The following is a 25,621-nucleotide window of genomic DNA, read 5'->3' on the forward strand; positions in this document are numbered from 1 at the left end:
TACTACAACAGGCATTGTAGAAAACCTAATATAATCATTTCTTTAATAGCAATGACATTTTAAATGGAAATAAAGTTGAATTAAAATCAGTAATTACGGTTTTCCTCTTACCATTATTATTTCACATAGTATTACAAAATAGGGCATGTGAAATAAGATGAGAAAATTCAAGTATTAATATAAAACAAAATGAATAGATTTCAGTGGCACGAGGGTTTAAAACAAATTGTGTGAGAATATAATCTTTATTGACAATATATGCACTTGCTTAAAACATTCAAAACATTACCAAAGAATATATATATATATATTTAATGTCATATATATATAAATATATAAAATACTCAAAACATTACCAAAGTAGTAAATAGTACCACCACTATTTGACAGCTCCCACAATTCCTCTGCCATTTATAATCTTTAAAATACGGGCAGAAAATTGGCATGTGATTAGTCTGGATGTTAACATACCTATATTTTGTATCACTGATTTTTAAAATGTTTATATTATAGATGTTATATATACACATTAATAATGGACGTACCACTATTATTTACTCCATCACATTTTGATATGTGAAAAACATAGCTAGATATACATAGTTTAACTATGACAAAAAGGTAGAATTTTTAATTTAGAATTTTGTGTGTATTTTTTTTATTTAACTACTTTTCTTTCATTGTGAAGTGCTTATTTTCTTTCCCCGTTGTTTTACTATTTGTTGATTCCATATATTTTCAAAATGATCCCTTTGTCACATACCTTACACAAATTTTTTACTAATCTGTCATTTCTCTATTGATATTTTATATACTCAGCCATGCATTTTTTATTAGGATTTTTTTCATTACATTTTTTTGGTATCATTAATCTAAAATTACATGAAGAACATTGTTCACTAGACTCCCCTCTTCACCCCACAAACCCCATTACAGTCACTGTCCATAAGCGTAATAAGATGCTGTAGAATCACTACTTGTCTTCCTTGTGTTGCACAGCCCTCCCCAAGCCCCCCACAAATTATACATGATAATCGTAAGGCCCCCTTTCTTTTTCCCTGCCCTTATTCCTCCCTTCCAACCCATCCTCCGCTGCCCCTTTTCCTTTGGTAAATTCTGCTGCTGTTTTGTTCCTTCTTCAGTTTTTCTTTGTACTTATACTCCACATATGAGTGAAATCCTTTGGTACTTGTCTTTCTCTGCCTGACTTATTTCACTGAGCATAATACCCTCTAGCTCCATCCATGTTGTTGCAAATGGTAGGATTTGTTTTATTCATATGGCTGAATAATATTCCATAGTGTATATGTACCACATCTTCTTTATCCATTCATCTACTGATGGACACAGGTTGCTTCCATATCTTGGCTACTGTAAATAGTGCTGTGATAAACATAGGGGTGCATCTGTCTTTTTCAAACTGGGCTGCTATATTCTTAGGGTAAATTACTAGAATTGGAATTCCTGGGTCAAACGGTATTTCTATTTTGAGCTTTTTGAGGAACCTCCATATTGCTTTCCACAGTGGTTGAACTAATTTACATTCCCACCAGCAGTGTAGGAGGCTTCCCCTTTCTCCACAACCTCGCCAACATTTGTTGTTGTTTGTCTTTTGGATGGAGGTGATCCTTACTGGTGTGAGGTGATATCTCATTGTGGTTTTAATTTGATGACTAGCATGTAGAGCATCTTTTCATGTGTCTGTTGGCCATCTGAATTTCTTCTTTGGAGAACTGTCTGTTCAGCTCCTCTGCCCATATTGTAATTGGATTATTTGCTTTTTGTTTGTTGAGGTATGTGAGCTCCTTATATATTTTGGATGTCAGCCCTTTAACGGATCTGTCATTTATGAATATATTCTCCCATACTGTAGGATTCCTTTTTGTTCTGTTGATGGTGTCCTTTGCTGTTCAGAAGCTTTTCAGCTTGATATAGTCCCACTTGTTCATTTTTGCTTTTGTTTCCCTTGCCCGGGGAGATATGTTCATGAAGAAGTCGCTCATGTTTATGTCCAAGACATTTTTCCCTATGTGTTTTTCTAAGAGTTTTATGGTTTCATGAATTACATTCAGGTCTTTGATCCATTTAGAATTTACTTTTGTGTGTGGGGTTAGACAGTGATCCAGTTTCATTCTCTTGCATGTAGCTGTCCAGTTTTGTCAGCACCAGCTGTTGAAGAGGCTTTCATTTCCCCATTGTATGTCCATGGCTCCTTTATCATATACTAATTAACCATATATGTTTGGGTTACTATCTGAAGTCTCTATTCTGTTCCACTGGTCTGTGGGTCTGTTCTTGTGCCAGTACCAAACTGTCTTGATTACTGTGGCTTTGTAGTAGAGCTTGAGGTTGGGGAGTGAGACCCCCCTACTTTATTCTTCTTTCTCAGGATTGCTTTGGCTATTCAGGGTCTTTGGCGGTTCCATATGAATTTTTGAACTATTTGTTCCAGTTCATTGAAGAATGCTGTTGGTAATTTGATAGGGATTGCATCGAATCTATATATTGCTTTGGGCAGGATGGCCATTTTGACGATATTATTTCTTCCTAGCCAGGAGCATGGGATGAATTTCCATTTCTTAGTGTCTTAATTTCTCTTAAGAGTGTCCTGTAGTTTTCACGGTATAGATCTTTCACTTCCTTGGTTAGGTTTATTCCTAAGTATTTTATTCTTTTTGATGCCACTGTGAACAAAATTGTTTTCCTGATTTCTCTTTCTATTAGTTCATTGTTAGTGTATAGGAAAGCCACAGATTTCTGTATATTAATTTTGTATCCTGCAACTTTGCTGAATTCTGATCTTTGTTCTACTAGTTTTGGAGTGGAGTCTTTAGGGTTTTTTATGTACAATATCATGTCATCTGCAAATAGTGACAGTTTAACTTCTTTACCAATATGAATTCCTTGTATTTCTTTGTTCTGTCTGATTGCCGTGGCTAGGACCTCCAGTAGTATGTTGAATATTAGTGGGGAGAGTTGGGCATCCCTGTCTTGTTCCTGATCTTAGAGGAAAAGCTTTCAGCTTCTCACTATTCAGTATGATGTTGGCTGTGGGTTTATCATATATGGCCTTTATTATGTTGAGGTACTTGCCCTCTATGCCCATTTTGTTGAGAGTTTTTACCATGAATGGATGTTGAAATTTGTTGAATGCTTTCTCACCATCTATGGAGATGATTATGTGGTTTTTGTCCTTTTGTTGATGTGGTGGATGATGTTGATGGATTTTTGAATGTTGTACCATCCTTGCATCCCTGAGATGAATCCCACTTGATCATGGTGCATGATCCTCTTGATATATTTTTGAATTTGGTTTGCTTATATTTTGTTGAATAGTTTTGCATCTATGTTCATCACGGATATTGTTTTGTGATTTTCTTTTTCTGTGGTGTCTTTGGCTGGTTTTGGTATTAGAGTGATACTGGCTTTATAGAATGTGTTTGGAAGTATTCCCTCCCCTTCTACTTTTTGGAAAACTTTTAAGAATGATGGGTATTAGGTCTTCTCTAAATGATTCATAAGATTCAGTGGTGAAGCTAACTGGTCAGGGAGTTTTGTTTTTAGGTTGTTTTTGATTACCAACTCATTTTCATTGCTGGTAAGTGGTCCGTTCAGATTTTGTTTTTTACTGGGTCAATCGTGGAAGGTTATATTTCTCTAAAAAATTGTCCATCTCTTCTAGATTATCCAATTTATCTTTGCATTTCTGTGGTGTCCATAGTGATTTTTCCTTTCTCATTTCTGATTCTGTTCATGTGTGTATAGACTTTTTTTCTTTTTAATTCTTGTTCAGGGTTTATTTATTTTGTTTATGTTCTCAAAGAACCAGTTCTTGGTTTCATTAATTCTTTATGTTTTATACTTTTTTATTTCTTCTCTGGCTTTTATGTCACTCTACTCACTTTGGGCCTCTTTTTTTCTTCTTTTTCTGGTTTCATTAATTGTGATTTTAGACTGTTCATTTGGGATTGCTCTTTGTTGAGATAGGCCTGTAGTGCTATATACTTTCCTCTTAGAACTGCCTTCACTGTGTTCCACAGAAGTTGGGGTGTTGAGCAGTTGTTCTAACTTGTCTCCATATATTGCTTTTTTAATGTTTTTATTTGGTCATTCATCCATTGATTATTTAGAAGCATGTTATTAAGCCTCCATTTGTTTGTGGGCTTTTGTTTGTTTTCCGTAATTTATTTTGTTTCATACCTTAGTGGTCTGAGAAGCTTGTTAGTATGATTATAATCCTACTGAGTTTACTGAGGCTCTTTTTGTGCCCTAATATGTGGTCTACTCTGGAGAATGTTCCATGTGCACTTGAGAAGAATGTGTATCCTGCTGCTTTTGGGTGGATTGTTCTGTAGATGTCTGTTAGGTCCTTCTGTTCTAAAGTGTTTTGCAGTGCCTCTGTCTCCTTACTTTCTGTGTGGTTGATCTGTCCTTTGGAGTGAGTGGTGTGTTGAACTCTCTTAAAATGAATGCATTGCATTCTATTTACCTCTTTAATTCTGTTAATATTTGTTGCACACATTTGCGTCCTCCTATATTGGGTGCATAGATATTTACAATGGTTATATCTTCTTGTTGGACAGACCCCTTTATCATTACATTATGTCCTTCATCTCTTACTTTATTATGAAGTCTATTTTGCCTAATACAATACTGCAACTTCTGCTTTTTTCTATTGTTTGAATGAAATCTATTTCCATCCCTTCACTTTTAGTCTATGTGTGTCTTTGGTTTTGAAGTCTCTTGTAGACAGCACATAGATGGGTCTTGCTTTTTTAATGCGTTTTATCTTGCTCATTATAATACTGAATGTAACTCTATGTCTTTTGATTGGTGCATTCAGTCCATTTACATTTAGAGTGATTATTGATTGATATGTACTTATTGCCATTGCAGGCTTTGGATTCATAGTTACCCAAGGTTCATGTGCCGCTTCTTTACTGTCTAACCATTTAACTTAACTTGTTCGTTACGCTATTATAAACACAATCCAAAGATTTTTTCTCCCTTCTTTTTCTTCCTCCTCCACACTACATGTTAGACATCATATTCTGTACTCTTTGTGTAACTCTTGAATGACTTTTTGCAAAGCTGATTTAATTTTGTATTTGCTTAGCAAAATGTCTACTTCCTTTACTGTGGTTTTATTTTCTCTGTTGACAGCTATTTAGCCTTAGGATCACTTCCATGTATAACAGCCATTTAAAATATACTGTAGAGATGGTTTGTGGGAGGCAAAGTTACTCAACTTGCTTCTTTGGAAATTGTTTAATCCCTGCTTCAAATTTAAATCATTATCTTGTTGGGTAGAGTATTCTTGGTTCCAGGCCCTTCTGTTTCATTGCATCAAATACATCATGCCACTTCCTTCTGGCCTGTAAGGTTTCTGCTGAGAAGTCTGATGATAGCCTGATGGGTTTTCCTTTGTGGGTTTTTTTTCTCTCTCTTGCTGCTTTTAATACTGTCATTGTCCTTGATCTTTGTCATTTTAAATATTATATGGCCTGGTGTTGTGTTCCTTGGGTCCTTTGTCTTCAGAGATTGTGCACTTCCATGGCCTGAGAGAGTATTTCCTTCCCCAGATTGAGGAAATTTTCAGCAATTATATCCTCAGAGACTTTCTATTCCTTTTTCTTCTGGTACCCCTATATGCAAATATTTTTCCATCTGGATCGGTCACAGAGTTGTCTTATAAATTCTTTAAGTCCTAGAGATCCTTTTTCTCTCTGCCTCAGCATCTCTAATTTCTTTTCATTCCATTTACCATTTGTTCTACCTCTTCTAGTCTGCCTTTAAATCCCTCCATTTTAGGTTTCAATTCAGATACTGTATTTTTCAAAGTTTCTCTTTCTTGAATTCGTCCCTGAGCTCTTGAATATTTTTCTGTAGTTGTTAGAATGTTTATGATTTTTATTTTGAAATCTTTTTCAGGAAAATTGATTTCAGTTTCACTGAGGCTCTGGTGTTTGTGGGATTGTGGATTCAACAAGGTTCTGCTTTTTAATAATCCTAATGAATAATGTGGAATAGCTTTGTGTAGGTGGTGCCATCTAGTGCCCAGAAGCTGTACTCTCTGCCACAGTGCCTGCCTCCACTGCCAGGGCCAGTGAACCAAGGTACAGGGAGCAGCCTCTGCAATATGTCCCTTAAGCTGCCATAGGTGAGGCTGCCCTCTGGCTGGCCTGGAGCGATGGCTGGGGAAGCAGTTCATGAGGAGGTGCTGGCTAGGAGGAAGAGTGGCAGGCTGTGGAATACACCGGGGGGCCTTGTGGCTTCCTTGCCAGCCAGGGGTATGGAGGGCCTGAAGCTCCTGAAAGTTCCCACCCAACCTGCTGGACTGAGTGTGCTGGGATGATTTTGTCCACCTATCCTTTCTCCTGAGCAGCAAGCTCTGTGTAATACTTGCCCCTTTAGCAGCTCTCTCACTGTTGGGAAGTCTTTCAAAGTGTCCATCTTTCCTCTGTCCTGGAGCTGCTGGTTGTAGGTACCTGTTCTCCATAAGTGGAATCCCAGTCTCTGAGTATTCCACCTGTCGTGCTTTCCAACCCCTCTAATCTCCACAGCACCATGCAATTGTGGGTTCATGTTCCCAGAGATCTCTAGGGCTGGTTATTTAGCATTCCTGGCCTCTACTGCCTCCTCCCTGCTGTTTCTCTTCCTCTCACCTGTGAGCTGGGTTGTGTTCCTTCCAGATTGCAGCTTTACTACTTTACCCTTTTCTGTGAGATCTCTTTTCCCCAGAAATAGGCCATCTGTTGGAGCCTTCTTTCTGGTCACTCTTTTAGGATTAGTTTTATTGCTGTATTTTCATGTTATATAGTTTGGGGAGGACATTTCTGCCTCACTTCTCACACCACCTTTTCCAATCCTCCTCAAACATATATTAAAGTACTCTTTTGATATTTAAATTGTACCACTCTGCTACTCAAAGCCATAGAAAATTCCCCTCATCTTAAGATAAAGCCTCAGATCTTCAAAAGGACAACAAAACTGTGACTGTCTCTGTGCTCTTCGTATGCCTTCTGTAGCCATCCTTGCTGCTGTTGAGGTCCTCCAATAACCCATATTTGTTCCTGTTTCAAAGATGCTCCAGCTCTGTAATGCTTTCTGTTCCTTGCATGCTTTAGTGACATCTAGAGTTGCTTGTTCAAAAATAAGGTCTGTTCTGTGTTGGGGAGTCAGGACCTCCCATTCTCACTGCTTTTCTCCCTTCAGAGCTCACTCAGTTGGGTATTAATAATCTTATACCATGTGTTGTATTAAAAAGGAAACCACAGGCCTACAGATGAAGTCACTCACATTAATGGCCCTATGTCAGCAAACCAATTCTTACCTTGACTTGGATTTCTTTGGATTTATCCTGCTTTGGATTTTTTCAGTTCATGAACCTCTAGATTTGTGACTTTTGCCATATTTGAAGTTTTCAGCCATATTTCTAGATACGGCTTTTTCCTCCACTTGTTTTACTTCTGGGACACTATCATATAGATGTTCTACAGATCCCTGTGAGGCTTCCCAGCCCCCCCAATATATAGCCTCTCCCGATTAGATTTGATCAATCCTGTTGTCCTCTCTTCAAGCTCACTGATTCTTGTCATCTCTGCTCTACTACTACTGAGCCTACTAAGTGAGTTTTTTTTATTTCTGTTTTATTTTCAGTTCTATAATCGCTATTTGGTTCTTACAACTTTTTTGCTAAAATCTAGTTTCACTGTTTCAGGATAATTTGTAATTTTTGAAGTAATTTTATGATGGCCACCTGAAAATTGTCTGGTAATTTCAACGTTTAACTTGGTGTTCGTGTCAGTTGACTGTCTTTTCATTCAAGTTTTTTTTTCTTAGTTCTCCCTGTAAGTGGTGATTTTCTACTGTTGGGAGACTGGATCCCAGTATATCTTCTATTTCAGTGGCAGGCACTCTATTCTGCTTAGTACATGTGTCCTGGCCTACCTTGTGGAGACAGAGCACTGCCACTTGTATGATTATGGTGAGACACCTGCACCCTCACCAGATACCCCAGTCACCTAGTGTCCTGGGTGGGGGAGGGGAGTCTCAGGCCCATGAAGATGAAGGGGCTGTCTTGTCTGGGTGCTTATGGTAGGATGTCCCCTACTGATAACCTCCAGTAATGCCAGGTCTCTGGGTAGGAGGGACACATCCCTTGTTGATGCTAACAGGGTTCCTGTGCCAGTGGCAGTGTTGTGCAGGCTCCTGTTTGGACTGTGGTAGGAATGAACCTACCTGGCTGTCTTCTGTTGCAATGTTGGGTGGGAAAATTTAAGAGAACCTACCACTGTGTTATTTCTCCAGTAGTCTGAGTTTGGCTCTTTAGTTATTTCTGTGGTTTATAGCTGCTCTTACCCAGAGGAGCAAGTAGAACCAGCTCTATGCCATCTTGTATGGATCCAACATCTACATTTAACTTAAAACAACTGCTAAACAGTTTTCCAAGTTAATTGTCCCATTTTACATTCCCAACAGCAGTGTCAGAGAGGGCCAGTTGCTCTCACATCCTGGCCAACACATAACATGATCAGGATTTTAACTTTGAGCCATTCTAGTGGGCATATAATGCTTTTCATTGAGACTTTAATTTCCATTTCCCTGAAGTTTTAAGGCTGAAACAATTTATGTGCTTACTTGTCATTTGCACATCTTTGGTGAAATATCTGATCAAATCTTTTACATGTTTTGAAATATCTTGTCTGTGGGTTGCCTATTATTGCCTATACAATGTCTAATAAAAAGTCTTTAATTTTTAAGTCCAATTTATTATCTTCTTTTATGGTTTGTTTTTTGTAACCTAGTTAAGACTTTGCCCAGTGTGTTTCCTACTGCTGCTGTAACAAATTATCACATTTTAAAGCTGAAACAGGTGTTTTGTCTTAATGAGACTTGTGGATCCTCAGAGGGGCTGGAGGTTGGATCAGCCAATGGCCAATAATTTACTTAATCATGATTATGCAATCAAGCCCTCACAAAAACCTGGGAAGTGCTTGCTCTCTCTCTGCTTTGTCTGCTCTGTTCGGTTGGATCCTCCTTCTTGATCACAGAGAGCTTCTATAGTTGGGGAATCAGAATGCCTCCATGCGCTGAGCCAGGCCCCAAGCTCCACAAAGGCAGAAACTCCTTTATTTGGGACCTTTCCCTATGTCTCTCTTATAGTCACTGTCCATCAGTGTGGTAAGATGCTACAGTCGCTACTTATCTTCTCTGTTGTACTACCTTCCCTGTGTGCCCCCCACTGTTATGTGTGCTGATCGTAATGCCCCTTTGTCCCATTTTCCCTCCCTTCCTACCCACCCTCCCCAGTCCCTTTCCCTTTGATAACTGTCAGTCCATTCTTGGGTTCTGTGATTCTGCTGCTGTTTTGTTCCTTCTGTTTTTGCTTTGTGCTTATGCTCCACAGATGAGTGAAATCATTTGGTACTTGTCTTTCTCCACCTGGCTTATTTCACTGAGCATAATACCCTCTAGCTCCATCCATGTTGTTGCAAATGGTAGGATTTGTTTTCTTCTTATGGCTAAATAATACTCCATTGTGTATATGTACCACATCTTCTTTATCCATTCATCTACTGATGGACACTTAGGTTGCTTCCATATCTTGGCTATTGTAAATAGTGCTGCAATAAACATTGGGGTGCATATGTCTTTTTGAATCAGGGATCTTGTATTCTTAGGGTAAATTCCTAGGAGTGGAATTCCTGGGTCAAATGGATTTTCTATTTTGAGCTTTTGGAGGAACCTCCATACTGCTTTCCACAACAGTTGAACTAATTTACATTCCCACCAGCGGTGTAGGAGGGTCCCCCTTTCTCTGAATCCTCACCAGCATTTGTTTTTCCCAGTCTTTTCTATGTTGGCCATCCTAACTGGTGTGAGGGGTTATCTCATTTTGGTTTTAATTTGCATTTCTCTGGTGATTAATGATGTGGAACATCTTTTCATGTGCCCATTGGCCATCTGAATTTCTTCTTTGGAGAATTGTCTGCTCATATCCTCTTCCCATTTAATAGGGTTATTTGCTTTTTGGGTGTTGAGGCATGTTGAGTTCTTTATATACTTTGGAATGTTAACCCCTTGTCGGATAAGTCATTTGCAAATACATTCTCCTGCCCTATGTCTCTCTTATTCTGGCTGTTAACTTGTATCCTTTATGGCATCCTTTATTTAACTGGCAAATGTGTTTTCCTGAGTTCTATGAGCTGCTCTAGCAAATTAATCAAATGTAAGGGGGATGTTGTGGGAACCTCCAGTCAGTAGCCAGAAAATCACAATCACACGTAACTGCCTGGGGCTTGCAACTGCTGTCTGGAGTTTGGGGGGTTGAGGGCAGTCTTGTAGGACAGAGCCCTTAACCTGGGACTCTGGTGCTGTCTTTCTCTGGGCAGATAGCTGGTGTTCAAAAATTGCTTGGTGTAAGTATGTGTGGGAAGAACCCTTCCCACATATTTACACACATTTGGAATCAGGTCCAGGTACCCGAATGAAATTATACTACTATTAACTACTGTGTACAATATTGTTACTGTTCTATATATATGTAGGGAAAACATACACCACTGCCATTTGGTGTTGGATGAATGAGAATCACATTTGTATAATGTTTTTCAATATGGGGTTGTCTGATGTCTTTCTCATGGCTACACTGAGCTAACAGGCTCTCAGGAGGACCAGAGATGAATGTATCATTTTCACATCAAATCAAGAGTACTGCTGCCATGACTGATGATGTTAATTTTTATCCTGTCTGTGGTAGTATTTGCCAGTTTTCTAAACTGTGGTCACTTTTCTTAAGGTGTAGGGACTAAATACATGAGTTACTTGGAATTCTGTACAGATTTGTCTCTTCTGTCCCATTTAGTTAATCATTTACGTCAATATAGGTCACAGAAATTTATATTTTGGATTTTAGTCCAATACTAAACTTTTTCTAATTGTTCCAACTCTGGCTCCTGTGAGCCTTCTCATGTTGATTTCTGTCCCTTTGACAAGTACCCTTCACATTTAAGAAACTTAAAAATTGTGGTAAAAAATAAAACTTACCAACTTAATCACTTTTAAGGATATAGTTTAGTATTCACCTTGTTGTGCAGTAGACTTCCAGAACTCTTTCCTCTTGTGAAACCAAACAATTCCCTTTGATCAACTGCCCATTTCTTCCCCGTGCAGCTTGAGAGCCACCACTGTACTTACTGTTTTGGAACGACTCTAGATGCCTTGTAAGAGTGGAATCATGCAGCCTTTGTCTTTTTGTGACTGGGTTAACTCACTTTAGCACAAGGTCGTCCTACTTTGTGAAGACTGAATGATTCTCCCTTGCATGTAAAGGCCACATTTTCTTTATCCATTCATCCCTCTATGGACACTGGGCTGCTTTCACTTCTTAGCTGTTGTGAATAAGGCTGCGACGAATCTGGGTATACAAGTATTTCAAGGTCCTGCTTTTCAATTCTTTCAGATATATACCCAGAGAACTGCTGGGTCATATGATAGTTCTATTTTTAGTTTTTTGAGGACTCTCCCTACTGTTTTCCACAGTGGTTGCATGTAGGGAAAATGGAGTTCCCATGGCCAGGATGCCCGGCTGACCCTGACCAACTTGCCCACTTGGCACACGCTGTGCTGTCTATGACTCCTCAGTGTGCATGCACCATGAGCTCATGTCTGTGCAGGCTTAGGTACCTTGGCAGGAGGTCACTATTGTCTCTGTGTTGCTATGTAAGGACCTCTGCCTAGTGCTCTACTGTGGATTGTGGATTACAGACTTGCTATAGGCAGACACAGCGGATGCGATTTCACCACTAGACTGGCCACCATGAGAAGAAAGCTTGGTATGGATCCTACAGAGTTGTCATTTTTTAGTCTTACCAAATCCAGTGTAAACCTGCCAGGAGCAGAGCTCCTATGCTACACTGCACCATTTTACATTTCCACTAGCATGTGTGAGGGTTTCAATTTCTCCAATCCTTGTTAACATTCGTTATCTTGTTTTGTCTCCTCCAACTTTGTGGGTTTGGAGTTGAATGCATTTATTGTAGCAGCCAAAGACGCACTGTTCAGATTTCCCTTTGGGAAAATCTGATGCAAAGGGAACAGCTGGTTGTCAGCCTCCAGCTACTGCCCTTTCAGATTCACCAAGGAATCTGTGCTGAGGCCACGTTCCCCTCTGTCACTCCAAGCCACCAAGCAAGGCAGGGGTACAAAGCTGGGTCATTTCTGCCAAACTTCGGATTGTGTCTTACAGAGACCCTTGCTTGGGGACTCTCCAGTGGCCTGAACAATACTTGCCCAGAGCTGCACTGTGGCCTAGGTTTTTTCCAGTCAATCTCCTTTCCTTCCTCCTCTCTTTTCCCAGGTGTCAGACCTAAATGTGATCAAAACTATCCCTCTATGCCTGCTCCTCCTCCCCTTTATCCTTCATGTAAATTTCCAATAAATTCTTGGACATCTAATTTTGTCTTGGCATTGGCTTGACACACAGGATTTTGGGAGTAAGTGAAATCACATTTTTATTCTACTGTATTAATACAGAAGTCACTAATAATCTTTAAAGATTACAAATGTCAAGCTTCATTAAAGTATGGGAAATGAATTACTTCTAACACATTATCTGGGAGAAAGTGTTTATTGTTCTGACTTACAGAAACTTAAAATATTCTGTCAAACTATCCCAGAAAATCCAGGTAGCAGAAATATTTAACATTGTCCATTCCTTCAGGAGGTCTCAAATTTTAAAAGGCCATAGAACAGAATATGTATACTATGTCATTTAAATCACCTGTACCTCCTACACTAAAGAATCACTAAGTATGGAAATAAACTCTATAGTGCTGAGGTAACACTGTAACCTTCCACAGACTGCAGTTTCTAACAGTAAAGTGTGAGTACTACTGTGAGGTTTCAAGTCACTTGAAAAATCAATCCCATTTCAACGTAAGACCAAAAACAGAGTATATATATACACTTGAGGGAAATACCTTCAGCATGTGTGTGTAGCTGACCAGACCACACTGATTACTCAATGTTACAAATCTGCCACTGCTGGTAATACAGAAACATACACGGTCTTCGTGTTCAAAGTCTTCATGGGGATTTCTTCTGTAATTTCTAGGAAAGAAAGCAGCAGCTTTTAAGAAATCAATTTTCTACCTATTCTGCATGAACATTAAAAAAATATTTATTGCCTGCATAGTAAGGAATTTGGCCTCACCCTAAGAAAGGTCAGACCCTGTCCCAGCTCCTGGGGGAACCTTTAAACCCTTGGGATTTCCTGAGTAATGGTGAGACCCTGAACACATCTGACAGTTTATGCTAATGAGATGACTTGGGGAGGAGTGGGCTGCAACAGAAGGACTAACCATATGATTAGGGTCATGTAGTTCACCTGACACTGAGACCCACCTTCTAGGAGAGGAATCAATCATGCCCAAAGAATGAAGCCTCAACAGAGACTGGATACCAAGGCTTAAGTGACTGTTCCTGGTTGGTGATACACTGTACATACCTCTAATCATACATCAGGGACAGGAGGAGGTCACACTGTCAATGACTCCATGCAGACAAGACACCCTGAAGTGCCATGCTGGGATCCCTTGCAGATTTGGCCCTGGGCCCCTCTTCCTTTCTAGTCTTTTTACCCTTTCCAACAGTAAATGTAGTCATGAGCACAGTAGCTCCCATGAGCTCTGTGAACCCTGTTAGCAAATGATCAAAACTGAAGGTGGTTTTTGGGAAACCCTCTGATGTTACAGTTGGTGCTAGAAGTGGCCACCATCTTGTGTGGACTTTCATGGGTTTGCAGGTGGACCCCAACTCCTCAGTTGGGTTTAGAAGTCCTGGGCAGATCTCTGGAGGTATTTCCCAGACAAGTATTACCTTTGCCTACAGAAGAGGCCTGGAAGAAATGCTAAGCCAGCAGCCCAGATTTGTGGTTTCTAAATATTAATTCCCTTGAAAAGGAGAGCAAGAATTTCCAAGTCTGGGCAGGTAAGAGGATGAACCTGATAAGCCCAGGACACCTTGCAATGCTAGAAAGCAAGCAGCTGTCAGACGGCAGGCTCATGTTGAAGAGTGAAAAGACAATGCACCAGGGAGAAAACACATGAGCATCCCAGAGTGTAACACAAATGTGACTGCTCAAAACACACAGGATGTATAAGAGCTCAGGGGAGTTGGGGAGAAAGAGGGAAGGAAAAGATAATTTTAAGAAGTTCTTTGCTTACTGCTTCTAGCCAGATCTGAATTCTAAGGGAAGGATGAACTTTCCTTAAAAATGGCTGTCCACCACAGGGCATAAATCTGCAAAGAAGTAAAAAGCTAACCTTTGCAAACAATATGGCTTCTCTCTCACTTACCAACTTTACATTTCCCTGTATGGCCCCGGAAGATGACTGGTTAGCCAGAGACGGGTAAGATTCCTCAAGGGAGGAACAACCTAAGACAGGCACAGTCGCAGGGGGGCCATCAGGTGAGAATTTGGGGATCAACAGAGGTGAGGCTCAGAACCTCACCCCCCCTGCTTTGAGAGAAATCTTCTGCATCCGTGGATGTCTTGATGCCCTTGTCTAGCCTGGATTAATACTTAGTCCATAGGCACACACCTGATCATCTGATCATCTACATTTGCCTTCTTACAGCACTAAACTATGTTTTCTACCTTTATCTTGCATCTACCTACCACTTCAGCATTTTATTAAAAATAAAAATAATAATAATAGTAGGAGAAATGGGGGATCAACATATAGATCAAGTACAAAAATCAAACGAATATTCATATTTGACCTGATTGTTTATAGGTCATATTGCATGATCAAAACCGAAAGTTTCTGTGATGACTGCCCTTGTACTGTTCACCATGTAAGAATTTATTCACTATGTAAGAATTCGTTCACCATGTAAGAACTTGTTCGTTATGCTTCAGAAGATTGGAGACTGACGAGAATTAGGCTTGAGATGGATTAATGATAGTACATTGAGCGTTGACCCCCCTATACTGAATTTTATTGTTGTTAACAACCATTTGATCAATAAATATGAGAGATGCCCTCTCAAAAAAAAAAAAAAAAAAAAAAAATGGCTGTCCTACCTGAAAGTAAGTCATGAAACCATAAAACTATTAGAAAAAAACATAAGCAAAAATCTCTTAGACATAAACATGAGTGACCTCTTCTTGAACATATCTCCCAGGCAAGGAAAACAAAAGCAAAAATGAACAAGCGGGACTATATCAAGCTGAAAACTTCTGTACAGCAAAGGACACCATCAATAGAACAAAAAGACGTCCTACAGTATGGGAAAATATATTCATGAATGACATATCTGATAAAGGGTTGACAAGCAAAATATATAAAGAGCTCATGCACCTCAACAAACCACTATAGAGAACTTGATTCACTCAGCCTTCTTTTGGAGTAAAAATAGACAGAACATGTCCTCATGAAAACTCTGGCCCTTATATATTTGCTCTCTGTAGCCTCAAATATCTGAGTATAAAGTGGGCCTGGGTTGTCAGTGGCCCTAAAGAACTAGAGAAATGCTTCTTTAAACTGGATTTCAACAGAAACATCACAAAACAGAATCAACTTTGTCAGAACTCTAGACAGAACTCCAGATTTATAAGCAGCCAACTCAAATTCAATATTGACTCAAGAAAAAGGAATCTGAAAAGGGTTGGAAAGATCTATGGTGTTTCCACTTGTGTGTGGCCCAACCCCTCCTACCTTGGCAGTGGGCCTGAAGAAAGCTAAGTCCCAGGAACAGCAGAGCAAAAGTATTGTGTTCTCATTTGTGGGGTCTACCTGAAGGGAGTACTTGACTGCTTCTCTCTGGTTTGCCTTAGTTGGAACTCTAGGTGGAAAAGCCTTGGTACCATTAGAAACATTGTTAAGCAAACAAAAAGCCCACAGCTGCCTGGGGACTTTGAAACATACAATAAACTTCTTTCCAGGGAAGAAAGGCATGGGAAAAAAGCAGTTTGGACAATTAGGGCATCAATGTAAGTGCCCATGAATACTGAATTGTTCAAAAACCAACATGTATGCCTGGGGCAGGAGCTGTACACAGAAAAGACCTGAGAAGACCCTAAATTTTCAATTCTGCAAATAGTTAAAAGCTTTGTTAAAAGCTTTTCTGGCCAGATCCGACCTTCAGGCTCAGTGCAAACAGGAAATGAAGGCTGAAGCTGAGTTGTAAATGGCTTGGCTGTGCTTTAGGAATGGTCCAGCAGAGCCTGTCCATGAAGACTGGGAGAGGTGAGCATTTTGTTTAAAAATGTTTAGCTTCTGGGGTCAAAAAAATCTGTCAAAACACTAGCTGTGGGAGAGAAAGATAGTGGAGTAGGAAAGCAAGTGGAAAACTCCTCCCCAAAACATGTAGAACATGAAAATACAGCAAATACAACTAAACCTGAAAACAACCTGAAGACTGGAGACCTATCAACCTGCACCCGGGGAAGAAGAAGACCTCACATAAAAAGGTAAAGCGGCAAAGCTGAGATCCAGCTGGGACCCAAGCCCTCCCCCAACTCCAGCCCACAGGTGGGAGAAAAAGGAATGGAATGGGGAAGGGGTAAGGAGGCCAGAATCGCTGAACACCTGGCCCTAGAGATCTGCCCTGGGAGGACGAGCCCACACTACATGGTGTTCTGGTGATTAGTGGGGCTGGACAATACAGTCAGGTGGGACACTTAGGAAGGCTAAGGTTCAAGACGCTTGTGGAGAAGAGGCAGGCTCACTGAGACAAAAGCAAAGTGGGCAGTTTTAAAGACTTCCCAGCAGTGGGAAAGACAGAGGAGTGCCAGAGGCATAAGGGTTAGACAGAGGCCTCTTCTCAGGAGAAAGGGCAGGTGGATGATACCTTTCCAGCTGGCCCTTGGCCCAACAGGTTGGGAACTCTCGGGAGCCCAACACTCCATCCCCCTTGCAGGCAATGCAGCCCCAAGGCTCCTCCCTGCATGTGTGGCTGGCAGACAACCCTCCTGGCCCAGTGGTAGTGTCAGACTTGGCCACAAGGTAAGCAAAGGGAAGCCCTCCCAGCTTTTCTGTTGCCTTTTGGTCCAGCTGGGGAGGTGCCTGCAGGAGCCAGCCCCAGGAGCTCCTTCCCCCATGCGGGCAAGGGACCTAGGTGCCTGCAGCCCACACCATTACTGCAGGCCAGGCAGAGGGTGACCTTGCCCACAGCAACTACAGCAGTCTTCTGCACTGACCACAAAGGTGTGGTAAAGCGTCTTGAGCTTTTCCACACTAGAGGGTGCCTCCTTCATAAAGCTGTTACTCCATAGGAAGAAACAGAGAACCTGGCAAAATGAGGCAGAGGAATATGTTCCATGCAGAGGACAAAACAACAGAAAGAGGGCTGAATGAAACAGAAATTGCCAATTTTCTTGATAAAGATTTCAAAGTCAAAGTCATAAACATGGTCACAGATCTACAGAAAAATATTCAAAATCTCAGGGAGGACTTCAACAAAAAGACAAAAGACCTTTAAGAGCCATTCAGAGCTGAAGAATACCGTATCTGAAATGAAACATACAATGGAGATTTAATAGCAGATTATCACAGGTTGAAGAAGTTGTAAATGATACGGAAATAAGGTAACAAGAAATCAATGAAGCCAAAAAACAGAAAAAAGGATCTCTAGGAATAAAAGTAATAAGAGAGCTGTGTGACCAATCCAAAGAGAATATCTGCATAATAGGGACACCAGAAGATGAGGGAGACAAAGGGATAGAAGGTCTCTTTGAGGAAATAATTGTTGAAAATGTCCCCAAACTGGAGAGGGAAATAGAAACTCAGGTCATGGAGGAAGAGGAAGCCCCTAACAAAAGGAACCCTAGGAAGATAACACCAGACAGATAATAATTAAAATGGTAAATATCAAGGATAAGGAGAGAATATTGAAAGCGGCCAGAGAGAGAAAAAAGATTACCTATTAAGGAAACCCCATCAGGCTATCAGCAGACTTCTCAGTAGAAACCTTACAGGCCAGAAGGGAGTGGCATGATAAAACAGAAGCACCTCCAACCAAGAATACTTACCTGGCAAAGACTATCATTTAAATTTGAAGCAGAGATTAAACAATTTTCAAATAAACAGAGGTTGAAGGAATTCACCCCCACTAAGCCATCCCTACAGGATATGTTAAAGGGATTGCTGTAAATGGAAATGTTCCTAAGACTAAAGAGCTTTCACAAGTGAAAATAAACCCACAGTAAAGGTAGCAGACAAATTAATTACCAAGCAGGTATGAAATTCAAACAAGCGCAATCAACTACTCCCCAAATCAGTCAAGGGATACACAAAAAGTACAGATTATGACAGCTAATACATAAAATGTGGAGGAGAAAGAAGACAAAACAAAGTACCTTTAGATCATATCTAAAACAGAGTAATCAGCAATTTGAGATAGGTTGTTATATAGTAAGGAAGCTATCCTTGAACCTTTGGTAACCATGAAACTAAAGCCCACAACAGATACACAAAAAAGAAAGGAAAATCCAATCACAACACTAAAGAAATCCAACAAATAACAGGAGTATAAGAGAGAAAAAGTGGAACAGACAGGAGATATAAAAACAACCAGAAAACAATTAATAAAATGGCAATAAGTACATATCTATTAATAATCACTTAAAATATAAATAGACTGAAAGCACCAATCAAAAAACATACAGTGGCAGAATGGATAAAAAGAATCAAGACCGGCCTATATGCTGCTACAAGAGACTCATTTCAGACCCAAAGACATACACAGACTAAAAGTGAAGGGATATGGAAAAGATATTTCATGCAAATAATAGAAAAAAGCAGGAGTAGCAGTACTTTTAGCAGATAGGTTTCAAAACAAAGAAAGTAACAAGAGACAAAGAAGGACATTTCATAATGATAATTGGGGCAGTCCAACAAGAGGATATAACTATTATAAATATGCACTCAACATAGGAGCACCTCAATATGTAAAACAAATACTAACAGAATTAAAGGGGAAACAGACTGTGACACACACATCTGGGGAGACTTTAACACACCACAGATCAATAGATCAACCAGACAGAAAATAAGGAAAAAAAAGCACTGAACAATACATTAGATCAGATAGACTTAATAGATATCTACAGAACATCCACCCAAAAGCAGCAGGATACACATTCTTCTCAAGTATACATAGAACGTTTTCCAGAATACATGACTTAATAGGCCACAAAAAAACCTCAATAATTCAAAAAGATTGAAATTGTATCAAGCAGCTTCTTAGACCACAGTGTATGAAAGTAGAAATAAATTACACAAAGAAAACAAAAAAGCCTACAAACACATGGAGGCTAAACAACATGTTTCTAAGTAATCAGTGGATCAATGTCCAAATAAAACAGAGACCAAGCAACATATGGAGGCAAATGAAAACAACTCAACAGCCCAAAACCTGTGGGGAAGGTGGTTCTAAGAGGAAAGTACATAGCAGTAAAGGCTTACCTCACGAAACAAGAACAATCCCAAATACAGTCTAAAATCACAATGAACAAAACTAGAAAAAGATACACAACAAATGAAGCCCAAAGTTAGTAGAAGGAGGGACATAATAAAGTTCACAGCAGAAATAAAATAGAGAAGAATAAAACAGTAGAAAAAAAGAATCAATGAAACTAGGAGCTGGTTCTTTGAGAAGATAAACAAAATAGATAAACCCTAGCCAGACTTACCAAGAAAAAAAGAGTGTACACACAAACCAAATCAGAAGTGAAAAAGGAATAATCACAGTGGACACCACAGAAATACAAAGAATTATTAGCAAATATTGTGAAAAATATGCCAATAAACTGGACAGCCTAGAAGAAATGGACAAGTTCCTAGACAAATACAACCTTCCAAGACTGACCCAGGAAGAAACAGAAAATCTGAGCAGACCAATTACTAGGAATGAAATTAAACTCTTATCAAAAAACTACCTAAAAACAAAGTCCAGGTACAGATGGCTGCAGAGCTGAATTTTATCAAACATTTAGTAAAGACCTAATACCCATCCTTCTTAAAGTTTTCCAAAAAGAAGAAGAGGAGGGAATACTTCCAAACTCATTCTATGAAGCCAGTATCACTAATACCAAAACCAGACAAAGATACCAGAAAAAAAAGAAAATTATAGACTAATATCTCTGATGGAACACAGGTGCATATATCCTCAACAAAATATTAGCAAACTGAATTAAAAAATACATCAAAAAGATCATCCAGAGGGCGGAGCCAGGATGGCGGTGTGAGTACAGCAGTGGAAATCTCCTCCCAAAAACACATAGAGCTATGAAAATATAACAAAGAAAAATCTTCCTAAAATAGAGACCACAGGACACAGGACAACATACAGACCACATCCACACCTGCAAGAACCCAGCGCCTTGCGAAGGGGGTAAGATACAAGCCCCGGCCCGGCGGGACCTGAGCGCCCCTCCCCCCGGCTCCCGGAGGGTGGAAAGAAACCGGAGCGGTTTTTTTTTGGCGAGTGCTTTTTGGAAGCCTTAAAGGGACAGGGACCCCGGTGCTAGGGAGGCAGGGTGGCGGGACCGGTGAGCAGGTGCCTGGGACCGGCGCCTGAGGACAAAGAATATCGCGTGTTTTTCCCTGTGGGACCGGTGGGCGGGTGCCTGAGACCGGCACCTGAGGACGGAGGAAATCGAGCGTTTTTCCCCTTTTTTTCTCTCTTTTTGGTGAGTGCTTTTTGGAAGCCTTAAAGGGACAGGGACCCTGGTGCTAGAGAGGCAGGGCGACCGGACTGGTGAGCGGGTGCCTGGGACCAGCGCCTGAGGACAAAGAATATCGAGCGTTCCTTCCCTGCGGGACCGGTGGGTGGGTGCTTTTTGGAAGCCTTGAAAGGACAGGGACCCTGGTGCTAGGGAGACAGGGCAGCAGGACCAGTGAGCGGGGGCCTGGGACCGGCACCGGAGGACAAAAAAAAAAAAAAAAAAATCGCGTGTTTTTTCCTTTTTTTTTCCTTCTGTTCCCTCTCTCATTGTTGCTGTTGTTGTTTTGGTTTGGAGAGTGCTTTTTGGAAGTCTAAAGGGGCAGGACAGGTCACTTAGAACAGAGGCAGGGAATCTGGGGATCTCTGGGCACTCTAACCCCCTGGGCAGCAGGGAGCACAGAGGCCCCTTACGGAGATAAATAGCCCCCCGGCCGCTCCCCCTCCAACGGGGCTCCACCATTTTGGAGGAATAGCCCCAGCCAGGCCAAGCCCACAGCAACAGCGGAGATAAACCCCAAAGCAACTGGGCAGGAAGCAGAAGCCCTGTCTGCGCACAGCTGCCCAGCACAAGCCACTAGAGGTCGCTATTCTCCCAGGAAAAGGCCACAAACGAACAAGAAGGGAAGCTCTTCCAGCGGTCACTTGTACCAGCTCTGCAAACTATCTCCATCACCATGAAAAGGCAAAACTACAGGCAGACAAAGATCACAGAGACAACACCTGAGAGGGAGACAGACCTAACTAGTCCTCCTGAAAAAGAATTCAAAATAAAAATCATGAACATGCTGACAGAGATGCAGAGAAAAATGCAAGAGCAATGGGATGAGATGCAGAGAAAAATGCAAGAGAAGTGGGATGAGATGCAGAGAAAAATGCAAGAGCAGTGGGATGAAGTCCGGAAGGAGATCACAGAGGTCAGGAACGAGATCACAGAAGTGAAACAATCCCTGGAAGGATTTATAAGGAGAATGGATAAGATGCAAGAGGCCATTGAAGGAATAGAAGCCAGAGAACAGGAACGTATAGAAGCTGACATAGAGAGAGATAAAAGGATCTCCAGGAATGAAACAACACTAAGAGAAATATGTGACCAAGTCAAAAGGAATAATATTCGTATTATAGGGATACCAGAAGAAGAAAGAGGAAAAGGGATAGCAAGTCTCTTTGAAGAAGTAATTGCTGAAAACTTCCCCAAACTGGGGGAGGAAATAATCGAACAGACCATGGAATTACACAGAACTCCCAACAGAAAGGATCCAAGGAGGACAACACCAAGACACATAGTAATTAAAATGGCAAGGATCAAGGACAAGGAAAGAGTTTTAAAGGCAGCTAGAGAGAAAAAGGTCACCTATAAAGGAAAACCCATCAGGCTAACATCAGACTTCTCGACAGAAACCCTACAGGCCAGAAGAGAATGGCATGATATACTTAATGCAATGAAACAGAAGGGCCTTGAACCAAGGACACTGTATCCAGCACGACTATCATTTAAATATGATGGCGGGATTAAACAATTCCCAGACTAGCAAAAGCTGAGGGAATTTGCTTCCCACAAACCACCTCTACAGGGCATCCTACAGGGACTGCTCTAGATGGGAGCACCCCTAAAAAGAGCACAGAACAAAACACACAACATATGAAGAATGGAGGAGGAGGAATAAGAAGGGAGAGAAGAAAAGAATCTCCAGACAGTGTATATAACAGCTCAATAAGCGAGCTAAGTTAGGCAGTAAGATACTAAAGAAGCTAACCTTGAACCTTTGGTAACCACGAATCTAAAGCCTGCAATGGCAATAAGTACATATCTCTCAATAGTCACCCTAAATGTAAATGGACTTAATGCACCAATCAAAAGACACAGAGTAATAGAATGGATAAAAAAGCAAGACCCATCTATATGCTGCTTACAAAAAACTCACCTTAAACCCAAAGATAAGCATAGACTAAAAGTCAAGGGATGGAAAAACATATTTCAGGCAAACAACAGTGAGAAGAAAGCAGGGGTTGCAGTACTAATATCAGACAAAATAGACTTCAAAACAAAGAAAGTAACAAGAGATAAAGAAGGACACTACATAATGATAAAGGGCTCAGTCCAACAAGAGGATATAACCATTCTAAATATATATGCACCCAATACAGGAGCACCAGCATATGTGAAGCAAATACTAACAGAACTAAAGATGGAAATAGACTGCAATGCATTCATTGTAGGAGACTTCAACACACCACTCACCCCAAAGGATAGATCCACTGGGCAGAAAATAAGTAAAGACACACAGGCACTGAACAACACACTAGAACAGATGGACCTAATAGACATCTATAGAATTCTACATCCAAAAGCAACAGGATATACATTCTTCTCAAGTGCACATGGAACATTCTCCAGAATAGACCACATACTAGCTCACAAAAAGAGCCTCAGTAAATTCCAAAATATTGAAATTCTACCAACCAATTTTTCAGACCACAAAGGTATAAAACTGGAAATAAATTCTACAAAGAAAACAAAAAGGCTCACAAACACATGGAGGCTTAACAACATGCTACTAAATAATCAATGGATCAATGAACAAATCAAAATAGAGATCAAGGAATATATAGAAACAAATGACAACAACACTAAGCCCCAACTTCTGTGGGATGCAGCGAAAGCAGTCTTAAGAGGAAAGTATATAGCAATCCAGGCACACTTGAAGAAGGAAGAACAATCCCAAATGAATAGTCTAACATCACAATTATTAAAACTGGAAAAAGAAGAACAAATGAGACCTAAAGTCAGCAGAAGGAGGGACATAATAAAGATCAGAGAAGAAATAAGCAAAATTGAGAAGAATAAAACAATAGCAAAAATCAACGAAACCAAGAGCTGGTTCTTTGAGAAAATAAACAAAATAGATAAGCCTCTAGGCCAACTTATTAAGAGAAAAAGAGAGTCAACACAAATCAACATAATCAGAAATGAGAATGGAAAAATCACGACAGACTCCACAGAAATACAAAGAATTATTAAAGACTACTATGAAAACCTATATGCCAACAAGCTGGAAAACCTAGAAGAAATGGACAACTTCCTAGAAAAATACAACCTCCCAAGACTGACCAAGGAAGAAACACAAAAGTTAAACAAACCAATTACGAGCAAAGAAATTGAAACAGTAATCAAAAAACTACCCAAGAACAAAACCCCGGGGTCGGAAGGATTTACCTCGGAATTTTATCAGACACACAGAGAAGACATAATACCCATTCTCCTTAAAGTGTTCCACAAAATAGAAGAAGAGGGAATACTCCCAAACTCATTCTATGAGGCCAACATTACCCTAATACCAAAACCAGACAAAGACCCCATCAAAAAAGAAAATTACAGACCAATATCCCTGATGAATGTAGATGCAAAAATACTCAATAAAATATTAGCAAACAGAATTCAACAGTATATCAAAAGGATCATACACCATGACCAAGTGGGATTCATCCCAGGGATGCAAGGATGGTACACATTTGAAAATCCATCAACATCATCCACCACATCAACAAAAAGAAAGACAAAAACCACATGATCATCTCCATAGATGCTGAAAAAGCATTTGACAAAGTTCAACATCCATTCATGATAAAAACTCTCAGCAAAATGGGAATAGAGGGCAAGTACCTCAACATAATAAAGGCCATATATGATAAACCCACAGCCAGCATTATACTGAACAGCGAGAAGCTGAAAGCATTTCCTCTGAGATCAGGAACCAGACAGGGATGCCCACTCTCCCCACTGTTATTTAACATAGTACTGGAGGTCCTAGCCACGGCAATCAGACAAAACAAAGAAATACAAGGAATCCAGATTGGTAAAGAAGAAGTTAAACTGTCACTATTTGCAGATGATATGATACTGTACATAAAAAACCCTAAAGACTCCACTCCAAAACTACTAGAACTGGTATCGGAATACAGCAAAGTTGCAGGATACAAAATTAACACACAGAAATCTGTAGCTTTCCTATACACTAACAATGAATCAATAGAAAGAGAAATGAGGAAAACAATTCCATTCACCATTGCATCAAAAAGAATAAAATACCTAGGAATAAACCTAACCAAAGAAGTGAAAGAATTATACTCTGAAAACTACAAGTCACTCTTAAGAGAAATTAAAGGGGACACTAATAAATGGAAACTCATCCCATGCTCATGGCTAGGAAGAATTAATATCATCAAAATGGCCATCCTGCCCAAAGCAATATACAGATTTGATGCAATCCCTCTCAAATTACCAGCAACATTCTTCAATGAATTGGAACAAATAATTCAAAAATTCATATGGAAACACCAAAGACCCCGAATAGCCAAAGCAATCCTGAAAAAGAAGAATAAAGTAGGGGGGATCTCACTCCCCAACTTCAAGCTCTACTACAAAGCCATAGTAACCAAGACAATTTGGTACTGGCACAATAACAGAGCCACAGACCAGTGGAACAGATTAGAGACTCCAGACATTAACCCAAACATATATGGTCAATTAATATTTGATAAAGGAGCCATGGATATACAATGGGGAAATGACAGTCTCTTCAACAGATGGTGCTGGCAAAATTGGACAGCTGCATGTAGGAGAATGAAACTGGACCATTGTATAACCTCATATACAAAGGTAAACTCAAAATGGATCAAAGACCTGAATGTAAGTCATGAAACCATTAAACTCTTGGAAAAAAACATAGGCAAAAACCTCTTAGACATAAACATGAGTGACCTCTTCTTGAACATATCTCCCCGGGCAAGGAAAACAACAGCAAAAATGAGCAAGTGGGACTACATTAAGCTGAAAAGCTTCTGTACAGCGAAAGACACCATCAATAGAACAAAAAGGAACCCTACA

At 40.2% G+C, this 25,621-nt stretch overlaps 1 protein-coding gene across 4 annotated transcripts in view; it reads right to left on the minus strand.

Annotated features, from left to right (window-relative positions):
- Nucleotides 1-12,612: 12,612 nt before the first annotated feature.
- IARS1 (isoleucyl-tRNA synthetase 1) overlaps nt 12,613-25,621 on the minus strand; it is a 113,240-nt gene continuing 100,231 nt past the window's right edge. For all 4 annotated transcript variants that reach the window (XM_017665526.3, XM_073228871.1, XM_073228870.1 and 1 more), the window contains one exon: nt 12,613-13,113. In XM_017665526.3, coding sequence (XP_017521015.2) covers nt 13,031-13,113 — 83 coding nt within the window. In that variant the 3' untranslated portion in view covers nt 12,613-13,030. The remainder of the gene's footprint in view (nt 13,114-25,621) is intronic.

Source organism: Manis javanica, chromosome 2, assembly GCF_040802235.1.
Source record: "Manis javanica isolate MJ-LG chromosome 2, MJ_LKY, whole genome shotgun sequence".
In the NCBI taxonomy this organism is placed as follows: domain Eukaryota; kingdom Metazoa; phylum Chordata; class Mammalia; order Pholidota; family Manidae; genus Manis; species Manis javanica.